This window comes from Sturnira hondurensis, unplaced genomic scaffold (assembly GCF_014824575.4).
Source record: "Sturnira hondurensis isolate 20B ecotype Veracruz unplaced genomic scaffold, ASM1482457v3 Scaffold0005329, whole genome shotgun sequence".
Taxonomy (NCBI): Eukaryota; Metazoa; Chordata; class Mammalia; order Chiroptera; family Phyllostomidae; genus Sturnira; species Sturnira hondurensis.
The window spans coordinates 5,512,285-5,526,903 of NW_028077960.1; the positions used below are offsets into that span (position 1 = coordinate 5,512,285).

At 48.7% G+C, this 14,619-nt stretch overlaps 1 protein-coding gene across 1 annotated transcript in view; it reads right to left on the reverse strand.

Annotated features, from left to right (window-relative positions):
• The window catches only part of THSD4 (thrombospondin type 1 domain containing 4), a 593,206-nt gene that overhangs the window by 487,656 nt on the left and 90,931 nt on the right, over window positions 1–14,619 (reverse strand). Inside the window, exon 4 of the mRNA XM_037047150.1 lies at window positions 6,726–7,087. Coding sequence (XP_036903045.1) covers window positions 6,726–7,087 — 362 coding nt within the window. The remainder of the gene's footprint in view (window positions 1–6,725; window positions 7,088–14,619) is intronic.

Sequence of the window (14,619 nt, forward strand, 5' to 3'; positions counted from 1 at the left end):
CTCAGAGAATTTCTAGTTTGCTCCCCTAGGGCTGCTACACAGTCCCCCTCTAGAAGGGAGGCTGGGGACTCCCTAGTCCTGCCTGGAGGCTCCCTCGTAGGCAGCCCGTGCCCCAGGCCCACTAGGCCGCTTCTGACTTCTAGAACGTGAGGCTCGCTCATGCATCCAGGGCGCCACCCCTGCAGCTTGCTTTCTGGGGAATGCCCTCCTCATTCTTGGGCTCTGTTAAAATCCTTCCTTCTTTCTCCCGGCTCAGCTCAGTCATCACTTCCTCTGTGAAGCCTTCCTTGGCCTCCTCCACCCCCTCCCTCTCCCCCTTCCCACTCCCAGAGCATCCCTCATAAGACGTCCGTGGGCACTTGGTCTTAGAAACGCAGGTTTGCTTGTCTTTGACCCCCACCCCACCGTTGTGAGTCCCTTGAGGACAGGAGACTTTGCTTCTTGTGTCACCAAAGCACTGCCATCCCCCATCCATTACAAGTACTTCCTAGCTGTTTCCAACCTGAGAAATGCAGACTCTTCTTTAAAGGCAGTATGCTCCACCACGAAGTTATCTCAACTCCCCGAGAATTAGCTCCACCCCCAGGCTCCCAGTGTGCTAGGACCTGGAAGGCAACCTGCCACGTTCACTGAGTGCTTCTGAGTCACCCCACACGGTGCTGAGCACCGTGCGGAAAGTATCTAATTCACGGCAACCCGGTGAAGCAGGTGTGTTACCATCCCCATCAGGGAAAGGTTGAGCAACGCCGGCAGTACACAGGACTACTGAGTGGACGAGCTGGGCAGAGAACCCAGACCTATCAGCTCCAGGGCCGAACTCTTCACTATCATGCAACATAGAGCCTCTCAAGATGTGTTAGCTTCTGCCCCCATACCCTACCTCCACATCTGAGGGTCTGGCTAATAGACCGGACCAAAATAAAACCAATATTTCAAAGAAAAACAGTAAGTGAAAACTGAGCACAAACAGCTCTTGGGGAGCCGTCAGCACAGCCTCAGTAAGAGCATCCCTGAGGCAGGCAAATTCCCTCCTAACTTGAAACCAGCTCTCCATCTCCACAAGGTTCTGGGAAGCCCCGCCACGGCAACCATTCTGATGCCTGAGATTTATGACACGCTCCACCTAATGGAAACAGTGGCCGTGATTTACACGGTTGTGACTTTCATTTCCCAGGCTCCCACAACTGTCTCCAGGAGATGGAAGTTCTGGACATGGCAATGCTCACTGGTGGAGACGAGGAACGCTCTGTATCCTGAAGAGCTCTGAAGGAAAGCCGGCAGGTCTCCCACTCTCCAGGTTCCAGCCAGTTCACGTGCGCAGGATCAGGAAAACCGGCCACTATAGGCACGAGTAAGGAAGGAGGCCCCCTGGCAGGAATGCCTGCCTGCCCGCCCTGTTAGCGGCTCCCTGGCAACCAGAGTGGTGAGAAGTTACCTGCAGTGCCCCTCAGGAGGAGTGGGCAGTGCCCTCACACCCTGACTTTGTGGAAGCTGAATTACCCTGGCCAGTAGACATTGACATGTTTCTGTAAGGTTATGTGCTTAGACTCTGGGCAGCAGGGACTGTCTCTGTATGCTGTTTTCACCAGGCATTTTAGGAACAGAAAGAAATCCATTTGGTTGCGGTGTTATAAACGGTGTTAGTAACAGGATTCCTTCCAGCTCCCTCCAGTCTTCAGGTGTCCATTCTGGAGACTGAGGGAAAGGCCCTCCTACCTCGGATGGTCTTCACGGTGACAGGAGTGTGTTGCTGCCTGGCTGTACACACTGCCAGACTCACCCGACAGCTCCTCCTCAACCACCCCTCCCTCTTCAGCCATCACAGGGACACGGCCTTGAGCATGGATAGAGGGAGGACTGGGTTGAGTGCCCTAGGGCCTGTTGGCCAAGACCTGCAGGTTGAACACCGCCAGAGAAGGGCCTCCCCAGGTGTCTAGTACTCTGACTATATCCCAGGTAAAGACCCCCCTTTTCTGAGCATGCCACACCCAGAAAGGGCATAGGGCAGGGTGCCCAGGCCCTGCCCTTCCGGACTGGACCTCAGTTCCTGGCTCACCATCTTCCTGTGTGTCCCCACTTCTCCACCTGATCCTTCCTGCAGAACCAGAGTTCTAACTGTGACTCTCTAACACACTAACGCCCAGCCTTTAAACCCATAACGGGAGTTAGAGCTACAATTTATTGAGCACCTACTATGGACCAGACAATATAAATATATTATCTCATTTAATTGTGAAACAATCCCATGTGATAGGTGTTGTTATTAGTTTCATTTGAAAGACAAAGCCCCTGAGGGTCAGAGAAGTTTAGTAACGTTCCTAAGTTTAGGATCCTTGAGGGAGCTCTAATAAACACTGACATGATTTCAATGGCTTTTCAGAGTGAGATTTGTAGTACGTTTTAATGAGACAAAAGTCTAATATGAAAGTTAATGGACCCAAAAAGTTTCCAGATATATTTGAGGTAAGTGAATTCTACTCATTCAACAAGGTTGGGTTCAAATTCTAGCTGCCCTATACAGCCTTCCCAGATGGCTCCCTCCCACAAAACATTCCCATCCTCCTGAACTCCGCCCACACCTTCACTGTCTCCCATCAGGGGCAGTGCTTCAAGGGTTTTCCACTCACCCACCACCCGAGCATCGGGCCCCCAAGAACAGGGGCTCTGCCTTCTAATTTTTTTGAACCCCTTTGGTGCCAGAGACTAGATGTTAAGATTTCCCTGATTAAGAGACCTGAACACTGAAAAAAGAAGAGATGCAGTTATTTTTAAGACTTCACTACCAAATCCCATCCATTTTCAAAATGTGCCCCAAACTGTCCAACCTCCAAGCAGCTTTTCTCACAATACCTGTTAGAGTGAGCAACCTCACTGCCAAATAACCATTTCCAACACCTGTTACAGTGAAAAAAAAACGTAGTGGCTGATTCCGACAGACCTGTGTGGAATTCTGCTTCAGTTGACCCAGAACAGTGATCTTGAGCATTTAACTTTGTTCTTCTGAGCCTCAGATTCCCTGTTTGTAAAATGTGAATCTATGCATCTGCCTCACGGGGCTGATTTACTTTGTTACAGTGTGAACCCGTGTATCTGCCTCATAGGACTGAGGGACCCATGTCACAGTGCAAACCTGTGCAACTGCCTCACAGGACTGAGGGACCTATGTCACAGTGGGAATCTATGTATCTGCGTCACAGAGCTGAGGCAGCTGTGTCACAGGGTGGTCCTATGTATCCACCTCATGGGCCTGAGGGGACCCGGGTTATAATGCATTTGATGTAATGCCTGCAAAGACATGCTCCAAAATGGTAGCCATAGTCCTTCCAGTCAGTGATTCATCAAAGTGCCCCAGGAGGAAGGCATTGACATACATGCATTTTCTGATCTGCTAGAGCAGTGGTTCTCAAACTCTGGGGTACGTCAAAATAATTTAAAATTAAGTTACCCAGTAATTAAATCACACCACAGATCCCCACAACAGAATCCCCATTAGGCAGGGGAGACTGTGGGGACTGGGCAGCTCTACTTTTAACGAGACTCCCCACCATTGCAAGTGATGCTGATATGTGCTCACTAAACCTGGCAAATTCTGCTAGTCAATATTTGATTCCCAAATTCTTTTGCATGGAAATTTGAGGTTCCGAAGACACTTCCAGACCCATGGTTTACAAACTTGTTTGGAATATACCCATGTCTGAACACAGTCTTTAGAGACTCAGATGTTGGTTTGGGATGTGACCAGAGTGTCAAGATTTCTAAAAAAATGGGCAAAGAATTCTAATAACCAGCCAAGATTAAAAACCACTGTTCCCTTGGGATCTAGATCCCAGGTTTTCATTGTATGTCTCTGAGGTTTCAACCAGAGCAGCTCAGCTTTTGCCTTTGTAACCAACTGAGCCTCCATCTAAGGCTGATTTTGTACAGAGGATTTTTATGCTTTAAAAAAAAAAAACAGTTTGCAAACAGCTGTTCTAAACCATCAGTAAGAGTCTTTAGTCCCCACCCCCAACTTGGTTTTTATACCTTTGTGTCTGTCCCAGAGCCTTACAACATAGTAGATGCTTAATAAATATTTGTTGGAAGCTTGGATAGTTTTGTTTTATTTGTTATCTGGCTCCAATTAAGTTTTCAGTTGCCTAGCATAACAATCTAACAGTTTCTTAAACATCTAAGCCCTAATAGCCTTCGCCTCAAACCTCAAACCTGAAACAGACAGTGAGGCAGACAGCCATCCAGAGAACACACTGACATTTCTTCTGGGGTCACATATACTATGCGAGCTCCTAATCACTAATAAACATAAGCAAATGCGATTTTCATCAGCCAGGAAGAGCGTGACATTCATCGGCAGCACAGGCCTCCCATGCTAATATTTGGATTATTTCATCTGAAACTGTCACATTACAAGAGCATGATAAAAACTTGCAGGAACTTCATAGTAAACAGTAACTGGCCCCTTGTCAATAAGTTAGAAGAGAAAATTTTCCTGCTGCCAAAACGCATGGGCCGGAAAGCCTTCAGCCCAGGCCGGCAGCCAAGGAGAGCCTGTTCCCTGGGCAGCTTTCTCAGCTCGCAACCACAGAGGCTGGAAGAGAATTCCGCGAGTACGCTAGGGATCTGGGAGTCAGTAGCACCTTCCAGTCACAGCTTTTTCTGTGGCTTTATTTAGGACTCGGAGTGGTTATTTAACACCTAAAGGTCTCAGATTCCTCATGTGTAATATCTACTTCATCGGGTCCTGAGAGTCGTGACTACCCGGGTTCGAATCCTAACTCAGCATACTGTCTGTGCAGTCTTGGGCAAGTCACCCCGCTTCTCTGCCCTTCCATTCCCTCACCTCTAAAACAAAGTATTAGCATCCACCGGACAGGGTGTCAGTGTGAAGTGAGAGGAGCAGCCTGACACGGAGCAGGCATTCAACAAACCTTAGCGATTACACATCTGCAATTCCGAAACCAAGAGTTTGGAAAGCCAAGTTTTTGTCTTTCATTTTCTTTGAACATTTTTGTCACTTGGATATCAAAATTCATTGGGCAGCCAACCTAACCCTAACAAACATAAGGCTACCTAAGGTCTCTTTTATCCTATGTGATATGAAAATTCATGTTTCACTGCAGAAATGATAATGTGTTTGATTACGGGATGCTGCCTCGCACCAGAGAAGAAATGATATTAATGTGTGAAATATGCTCTAAATTACCTTTCTAAAATCTAAGCAGTTCTGAATTCTAAAATGCACTGGCAGAAGCATTTCCCGGAAGGGACTGGTGAGCTATGTTACTACAGGGCATGGTCGGAATGAAAGGAGGTAACATACGATAAGCCCTCAGCGTCTGTAGTAGCAGACCCTCCGTCCAGACTGGCACTGCAGGGGACTCGGGTTTCTAGGCAGGAAGAGAGAGAAGGAAACACCTTCTCCCAGCTGATCCCTCTCTTTACTCTCCCACCGACAGGTCCTGCCAAGCCATGAAACTCTCAGCTCTTCTCTCTTCTATCAGCCCAAATATGGTTTACCCCTCAGAATTCAGCTCAAGCATCTTCTCTGTGACATGATTCCTCATCCAAACTCCTGCTGATCAGGTCCAGAGCATGTGGCAGGGATGCTGGGGGGGGGGGGGGTGCATCTCCTCCACCTCCAGGCCCTGCCAGGGACAGCCTGCAGCACGGGACTGAGAAGGACTCTCACGCAATCTAGCCACGTGCTAAAGGGTGGCCATGATGGCCAAACTGCAACTGACAAGAGGGGTGTGGTCACCCACCTGACAGGCTCATACCTCCCTGGAATGGGCATTAACTTGGCTTGACCACTAAATTAGATATGTCTTAAGCACAGAGAGCATATCTCACACTATTTGTTCTCTGTTGTTCTTAAAGCTTTTTTTTATAAATATGCTCTCAGAGTCTACCATGGGCCTCAGGAATGTAATCTGTAAATATTGCTTGATTCATTCACTGACAAGCTTTTCTCAGCATCTATGTTCCTACGTGTCCCGTGGGCTCTGCCTATTTGGGCATATTTATGCTGGCATAGCCAGGGAAGCCTCTTAGGGCTATACATCTATTTTAATGCCACTATGCCATTTCTATACTTTATATTTTGTTGAGACTCTAAACAAGGTGTAGGTCCTTAATTAGACATAGCCCCCACACTGTGTGTTTACTCAAAATACTTTGTAGAAACTTTCTAGAAAAGTTCACAGAATCCTGAAACATACAACCTGAGAGCAGGCAACACTTGATACATTGACTTGTCCAAGGATTTGAAACTCATGAGGTTAAAAGGCACCTTGGATTATAAGGTACCTTGTCCTCAACTCAAATCCACACAGCCTGGGGCCGGGGTTCTCCTTTCCCCCTGCACCAGGCAAGCAGCACTGGGAGGGAGGTCTCCTCACTCTAGGTCCCCTCTTTTCATCCTCCACGGGGCCTCCCTAAGGTTGATGCCTAAGGGCTTCTTAGAATTAGCTTCACTTTGAAGACTATTCAGAACCACAGAGTGGGATGGGAGTGGCTTCAACACTTTAAAAAGCTGCAAATAAATCAAAAGATGAAAGGAGATACATGGAGCCAAGAATTCCTCCCCACCCTGCAGGAGCAATGCATTAATCAAGCAATCTGTGGTGCAGAGCACACGGGGCAGGGAGCAGGGTGCAGGGGGCAGGGACGAAGACGCCGCAAGGGCCCTAGCGCGTGGTGGGAGGGCAGGGGGCAGGGAGGGCGTGTACCTTCTGTCTGCCATGGGTTCTCGGACCCGCGCTTGGGGGTGCCGGCTGCCCCTCAGCACCGGTCCCTGGCGGCTGGCATTGATGCCGGCGGGGACGCGCGGCTCTTCGCGGCTCCGGTGAAGCGGCACCGACGTGCGCACAGCTGACACCACGTGGCCAGAGAAGGCGTGCGCCGGGGCTCCGGGTCGCGGGCTGCCACGAGAGCGGTAAGACCCGGGCAAGCAAGGCCGCGTCTGCTCCATCACACCGCCGCTGCAACTGCGGGAGCAGGCGGACCAGGGGCCCCAGGAGCCCCAGACGCCTGGGGCGCCACTGCCGCTGTCCTCTGGGGCGCCCTCGGCTGCTATCATCCGCTGAGGGACCTGCGGAGACAGAGGTCTGTTAGGGGACCGGGACACCCGCTCCTGCTTTGCTCTCAAAGACTATGGATAACCTGACAGGCTTGTCCATTAGGTATAAGTAGGCACAGGGCCTGTTTTAAAATTTGAAGAATAAAATGAATATAATCCCACCTGGATTATATTTGTCTTTACACCTGTGTACTCATAAAATATAATTTTAAATATTTTTTTTATGGAGGAAGGGACACACCAAGGCACAAGGGCTTCGGGCTTAGGAAGTCATAATGTAGTCCTTGCTTTGGGTGCCATGCCTTTGGAGAGCTCAGTGTGGTTCCCTCACCTCTTAGTGAGGCTCTCCCTTCGCTTGGGAGTCCCCTTAACCTGAGTCAGGCTGGAAAGGGATTTAGGGCAGATGGAACCTGTACATAGCAGAGAGCCTGGCACTACATAGTCACAGTCACCGTTTTGACAATCTTTCCTGCTTCCACGGTGAATCAGGGGAGGTGGAAACATCAGAAAGTTTTAAAGTTTTATCCAGAGGGGGAGTGTACACTCCCCTTTATTTAACTTGCCATTTCCCAGAGACCCAACCCCGCCAGGCCTGGCATGGTGCTAACGGTGAGTGCATAGTGTGCCTTCGTTATGCAGACATGGTTGAGCACCAGCTGTATACGAGTACTGAGCCAGTACCTGAAGACAAAGAGAAAGGCACCTCAGGTCCACGAGTATGGCCTGGACGTGGCCGTGGAAGACCTCTGAAGAGCCAGTCCAAGGTTGGGGGAGGTTCTTGGGGGTACCAGCTGCCCTAGCTTGGTGATGGGGGGTGGGGGGTAGGGCATTGAGAAGGCCCTAGAGGTGGGATCAGAGTGATAGCTGTAATCACACAGACGCCCACTGAGTGCCAGGGAGACGTGTAATCTCCAGTCCTCAGAGCAGCCCTGGTTATGCCACCCTCAGCTTTCAGAGGTGAGGCTCCCCAGCTGAGGCTGAGGCGTGTGACCTGCCCCGGTCGCGTCACTTCAGCAAGGCTGGGACTTAAGTCTACCCAGCTCCCGGCTCTCTCCCCAGCAGATGGCTGCTTTGTGCTTCTGGACCCCTCTTCTGGAATGTCCTTCCTTGCCATGGGACAAACAACACTGTGACTTTCCTTAGAAGGCGGGTTCTTCAGTGAGCCTCAGGCTTCCATTGAAAATGCAAAAAGGCCTCCAGATTATCTTAGCTCGCCCCTCCTATTTTTTTAGATGTTGGTTTGGGGCAGCATTGCTTGGCCCAAGAGCTCAAAGACCTTTCACACTTGTACTCCTCCTTTCTCCCCACACTACCCCTGGGCAGCGAGAAAGTCCAGGGACTGTCTGCCCCTCTGTGCGGAGCACACAGAGAAAGCTGGGTTCCTTCCCACTATAGACGGGAATGAGAGATGGATCTCAAGTTACCCCAGAGTGGGCCGTGAGCAAGCCAGAGGAAACCGACGTGCTCAGCAAGTGCCACCACTTCTGCAGCCGAGCTCTGTCACTAAAAGCAAGGATTCAGCTCACGGGTAAGAGGTCTTGCCCCCAGGCATACACTCGGCCAGCCTGGAGCCATGGGACTGGTTCAATTGGAGCCACTTCCTGTCTCCCACATTTCAGTACACAAAGTAGTTTCGGGGTTCCTAAAGGTTCAGGGTATAACCAAGGGAACATGCATAAGAAAGGGATGCCAGGGAGCAAACGAGAGTCTACGCAGAGGCTGAAGTCCAGAGCTGGGTGTCAGACACCCACGGGGGGCCCACGGGCGCTGGGGTCAGGGCCCGGGCACGGTGGGAGGTTCCGTGATGGGAAGGCTGCAGCTCCTCACCACCCACGTGTGAGCAATGTGAGCGGCAGATGGGGTGAGCACTGGAATAATGAATACACTCCACTCATCACTGCTATGTTGGGAGCCCCCGAGAGAAGGCTTTTTGCCTGCTTATAAATACAACACAAGCAGGAAAACAAGCTTTCGTTCCTTCTTCTCTTCCCCTACATGTCCTGATTTATTAATATCAAACTGATGGTGGGTTCACTGAGGTGGTTATAAAAATGCCTAATCAGGCCACAGTCTTGATACAGAAAGGAATCCCTAAACTGTGGGTAGTGAGTTGAATGGTGACTCTCCCCCAAAGACATGTCCATGCCAGGACCCAGAACTTGTGAATGTGACCGGATCTGGAAAAGAGTCATTGCATACGCGTAATTAAGGATCCTGAGATGAGAGTAGCCTGGACTTTATCAGTGGGCCCTACATCCAATGACAAGTGTCCTTGTAAGGACGAGTCCATGTGACCACCCATGCAGAGACTGGAGTGAGGAAGCCACATGCAGGAAGGCCTGCGTCCCCAGGAGCTGGAAGGAACAAGAAGGGAGCCCCCTGCCCCCGGCCCCAGTAGGGAGCTCTTGCAGGCCTGGCGGCACCTGGAGTTTGAACTCTGACCTCCAGAAGTGTGAGGGGATAAGTTTCTGCTGTTTTGAGCCATCCAGTTTGTGGTAATTTGTTAGGACGGCCCTAAGGGACCAATATAGAGTGTTAGTACTTCTAAGACAAGAGAGGAAAGTGGACAGACATTTGCAGGGCACCTTTTCCGTGTCCGGCACGGTGCAAACAGCTCTTGTGCACAGCAGAGGCTTCTACAACACAGGCCCCTCAGCCTCCCCAGGAGGTTGGTGTGACTTTGTGGGAAAGTCACAGGGAAAAACTGTGGCCCCAAGAGCTGTATGACTTGCCCACAGCCTCAGACTAAGGCGGGCGCAGACGGGACTGTAACTGAGGTCTCCTGATTCCACTCTAGTGTTCTTGTTTCCCCCCTGCTGCTTGTCCCCTCCGTGCCCGTGCTGGTGGAGAATAGAAGGGTGAAGTGAGAGATAAATCCTCTTTGACGGTTCCAGTACTGTAGAAGGAGAGTAGGGATACACAAATGAAGGCAGGGTATGTTTCTGACACATTTGGGGATTTCAGTTACCACGTTGGTGACACAGGTAACTAAGGCACTCTCCATACTGTCTGCGTTAGATGTGCAGCGATACTGAAAATCCACTTCCTACAACTAATCCTACTCTTAATGTACTTCCCTGCAGCCACATTGAGCAGGGTCCCTGGGAGAGGGGGGACATGAAACCACATTCCATCCTATCCTATTCATAAGAATTCTCTAGTATATGGTTGAATTGTGGTGAGTGACTTGAAATTCTATCTCAGTCCCCATGGTATAGATCTAACCACATTCCCAGAATTGTGTTTTTATAGTACGCAGCCAGAAACAAAGGGGAAGGGGGCAGAAAAACAGAAAGGATGGAAGGAAGGTGGGAAGTGGGGGCGGAATGCAGAGAAAGAGGAAAAAAAGGAAGAAAAATCCAAGAAAGAAAATAAAGGGAGGAGGGCCCTGGATGTCAGCCTCCTAGTCGCACCAAGAGCCCACCCTCCGTCCATTCCGTCCCACCCTCCGAAGGGCCCTCCTCCCTCCTTCTCCCTGATAGTCAAGGAGCTCTCTGTCAGTCAAGACAGTACAACGTCCAAGTCCTCTGTGACCTAATATTCCTAAAATTAGGACTAACAGGACCTCTTTTAGTCAGCGACAAACAACAAAACCAAAGAATAAATCTCGGCGAGAGGCAAAAACAAACCATCGACAGTAACCTGCCAGCAAGGTGTGTGAAGACTGGAGCGGAAAACCTGAGGCACTTCTAAAATGCGCCCCAGATGCTGATGTCCTCATTTACAAAGAGGTCAACCAGTCGGTAAGAAAAAGACAAACAACCCAATGCAAATAGGAACGGAGGGCACGGACAGGTGCTTTATAGTCATTACGGATTGAATGTTTGAGTCCCCCTCAGAATTCATATATTTGATGCCCTAATCCCCAATAAGACAGTATTTGGAGATGGGACCTCTGGGAGATAATTAGGTTTAAATAATGTCATACGGGTGGGACCCTCAAGATGGGATTAGCGTCCTTAGGAGAAGGAGAAAGGGTAGAGCTCTCCGTCTCTCTGCCACAGGAAGACCTAGCGAGAAACCAGCCGTCTGCAAGCCAGGAACAGAGTCCTCACCAGGGGAACGAACCTCCCAGTGCCTTGACCTTGGACTTCCTAACCTCCAGAACCGTGAAGATATGATATTTAGTTATAGCAGTCCAAGCTGACTAATATAACAGGAAAATATAATATCTGAAAACAGTTCGACACCATATATCATCAAATAAATGCGAAAAAACAACAGAGTTCCATTTTATACCCATTAGATTAGTACAGATTTATAAAGTTTACAACACTGCTAGGGCAAGAGCATTTGCTGCTAATGGGAGTGTAAATTAGGGGGGTGTCTTTGGAGGGAGCTCTGCAATCTCTCTCAAAACTTTAGATGCACACAGCTCTATCTCCAGTAGTTCACCCTAGAGAAATTCTTAAAACCACTGCATAAAACCGTGTAAGTTGTGTTTATAGACTTTTATTGCAACCTTTTTTGTAAGAATAAAACCTCCAAAATCTGGAAACAAAATAGGAGCCTGCTTCAGTGATATCTGATCTGTCCAAACAATGGGATGCAATCTACATGCAGAGCAAGGTGGGCGTACCTGTCAAAGTGGACAGCTGTTTATAGTATACTATTAGTGACAGGAAAACAAGGAGTAGAACAAGAAGTATATTGAGAATAAACCTATCTGCAGATACAAAGCATTAGGTTGAAACACAAACAATTACTAAAATTGGACCATTCCTGATCTACAACGATGCAATTTCATGAGTCACTGCTTCAAATGATTCAGCACGATTCAACCTAACATGAGTAGCTTCCGGCAATGAAAACAGCCCAATTAGAAAATCTTTCACCACTAAACTGGGCAACATGAATGAAAAACCAAAATGTAGTGTGACCTACCCACCTACCTACCACCACCTTCATGTAACTGGCTGGCTGCCCCTGGGAGGCAGAGTCAGTAAAATTCATCGTTGTTCATGAGCGCACAGGACTTCTCCTCTGGGCATGTCCAGCAATATTCAGACTGACCTCTGGTGTGGTTACGATTCCATACTGTTGCCCTGGCTGGTGTAGCTCAGTGGATTGAGCGGGAGCCTATGAACCAAAAGATTCCATACTGTTCACACATGAACAGATGGTCACTAAAATCGGAGTGATTATTTTTAAAGGGCATTCTACGCAGACTGCTGGACCCTAAAAACTTTAGGGTAAAATTACTTAAATGATTAAAAGAATAAAATAAACAAAAGAGAGCTTGCGTTATGGAAGGTGACACCCCGCTCGGGGTGGGTGACGAGGTGCAGGCAGGACAGCTGCAGCCTTCCCCGGCAGTGGAAGTGCCATGGACAGAAAGGGAGGCACGCACTGGAGGGTTACGGAAGGAAGAGCTCATTCGAACTAGCAAAAATACCCCTTAGCTGCAAGTATCCTCTATCTGCCTGAACTGCTTTAACACAAGCCTGACGTCTGGTACGGGATTCACTTCAAGGTTTCTTCTTCCCATTTTGCAGATGTGCTCACTGAGGTGTAGCGTGCCCTAGAGGATAAAAGCACAGGCTTTGAAAACACGCATAAGAGACAAAATCATGCAAGCCTGATGCGCCGTTGGGTAAATGAACTGAATTCATGAAGTAGAGCGTCACACACACTACCAGGCACACAGCAGGAACCCGGCAGACCCCCACCTCACCCCTTCCTTGGGAGGACTGACACCACCGGCTGTGGTGTGAGTTTTAAATGTGTAAACAGCAGGTCCCGCCCTCAAAGCAGAATGGTGCCCTCTTCGTTCCACTGGAGGTTTTAAATAACAGGGGTAGCGTGGGTGTGGGGGTAAGGGAACAGAATAAAGAGAAGCTTTTAAATGGGATTAAAGTACACCTACCACATCATGCCCCTTTCCCCAGAGATTATGATAGGGCCTGCCTGGAGTGATGCTACAGTAGGGGAAAGGGGCACAGGTATATTTTGGATGAAATCCCCCAAACCTTCTATTATCCCCTTCCTCATAGTAAAACAACTGCTTAATATCATGGTGCCTGTCTAACCGGTACTATGGGGCATCACCAGGGGGCAGGAGGAAGGAAGGCAAGTGGAGATGTAGGATAATCAGAGTAGTCACGTCCCCATTTGGCTCAGCTTGGGCCGTGCGAAAGATGAGGCTGTGCTGGAACTAGAGGGGGGAGTGAAATCCCACAAAGGTTCGGAGTTGGATGAGGTAACTAGTGACACTTTGGGACTGGTTGTATGGAAGTTAGTATTAGGCAGGGATGTGTGTGTAAATGGATATCGGCAGGAAGGTGAGTGTGTAGGGTGGCCTGGCACCAATTCTCCTTTCCCTGGGTCCTTCAGGAATCACCCCTCCTCACAGGATAAAGTGCGGTGGGAATGTATTCCGGGAATGTATCCCAGCTAAAGCCAAGCAGGCAATGTGGGCCAGTTGGACACTCCCACCCTGGAATGTAAATCTCCAGCAAAGTGCCCCAGAGACTAGGAATGGAGGTGGGCCCTTCACCCTGGCAGTAGCTCCCTGACAGCTGTTTGTGCTTCGAAACCATCCCTCCTGCTCTGGTGTCGCCTCGATACCCACCTTTCTCCTCAGCTTGTTCCGCTTAAATTCTCCGTTGCTCACATTAGTTTCTGTGGCTTGCAGTAAAGAACCCTAAATCATATCTAAACGATTGCAAATATCACAATATATAAAGTGCGGTAACCAAGACAACGTGAAATAAGCCAGGTCCATTTTGGTACAGGACTTGGAGGACATAAGACAGTGCCGTCTCCACTTGCCAGAAGCCCCGGTTATGATTATGGGAGTCCAGGGCTGGAGGATTCGTATGCAGACAGTAACTGACCAAAGTCAGCAGAACCAGAGGACCAAGGTGTCCATGAGACCCAATGGCCTGAGTGAATGACAGGCTCACAAGGACAGACAGCAGGTGATCTTAGAGAAGAACAGAAGCAACCAGCAGAGTGGTTGTGGCTGTGTTTTATTTCATCATCATTTTTTAAGGGGGATAAATATATCTGACCATAATAGAAGGATGGTCAAATAAATTAGGGCTTAATAACTCAATGAAATATCCTAATCACAAACAATACAGAGTGATATTAAAATAGTCTTGTAATGCAATGTTAAATGGAAATGCCAAACACAAACTTGTAACTGTATCATGACTCTAATAACATAAAGATTCTGTGGGCGCATAAGCAAAGCCTGGAAGGAGACGTGGAAAAATGAAAACACACGATCTGTTCCTGAAGCTAGACGTAGGGTAGGTTTTCTTGTAGTTTAAAAAAGTTCAGTCATGGTTACAGTATTGCTCGCTCAATAAATAAAAATACATAGACTAAATGGAGAAAGATTCGGAACAGATTGCAGAGGGCGCGAGGCAGGGAGTAAGTCGAGTTGTTGGTAGTCCTTGTCACAGAAAGCCCAGGAATTTCTCATCATCACCAGTAAAGCCATAACTAGGAACAGCTCTAAATGTTTTCAATGTATTTGGTTTCGGTCTTAATGTAAAATCATGTAAGATTTCACTGCTTTCTAATTTTCTTTCTAC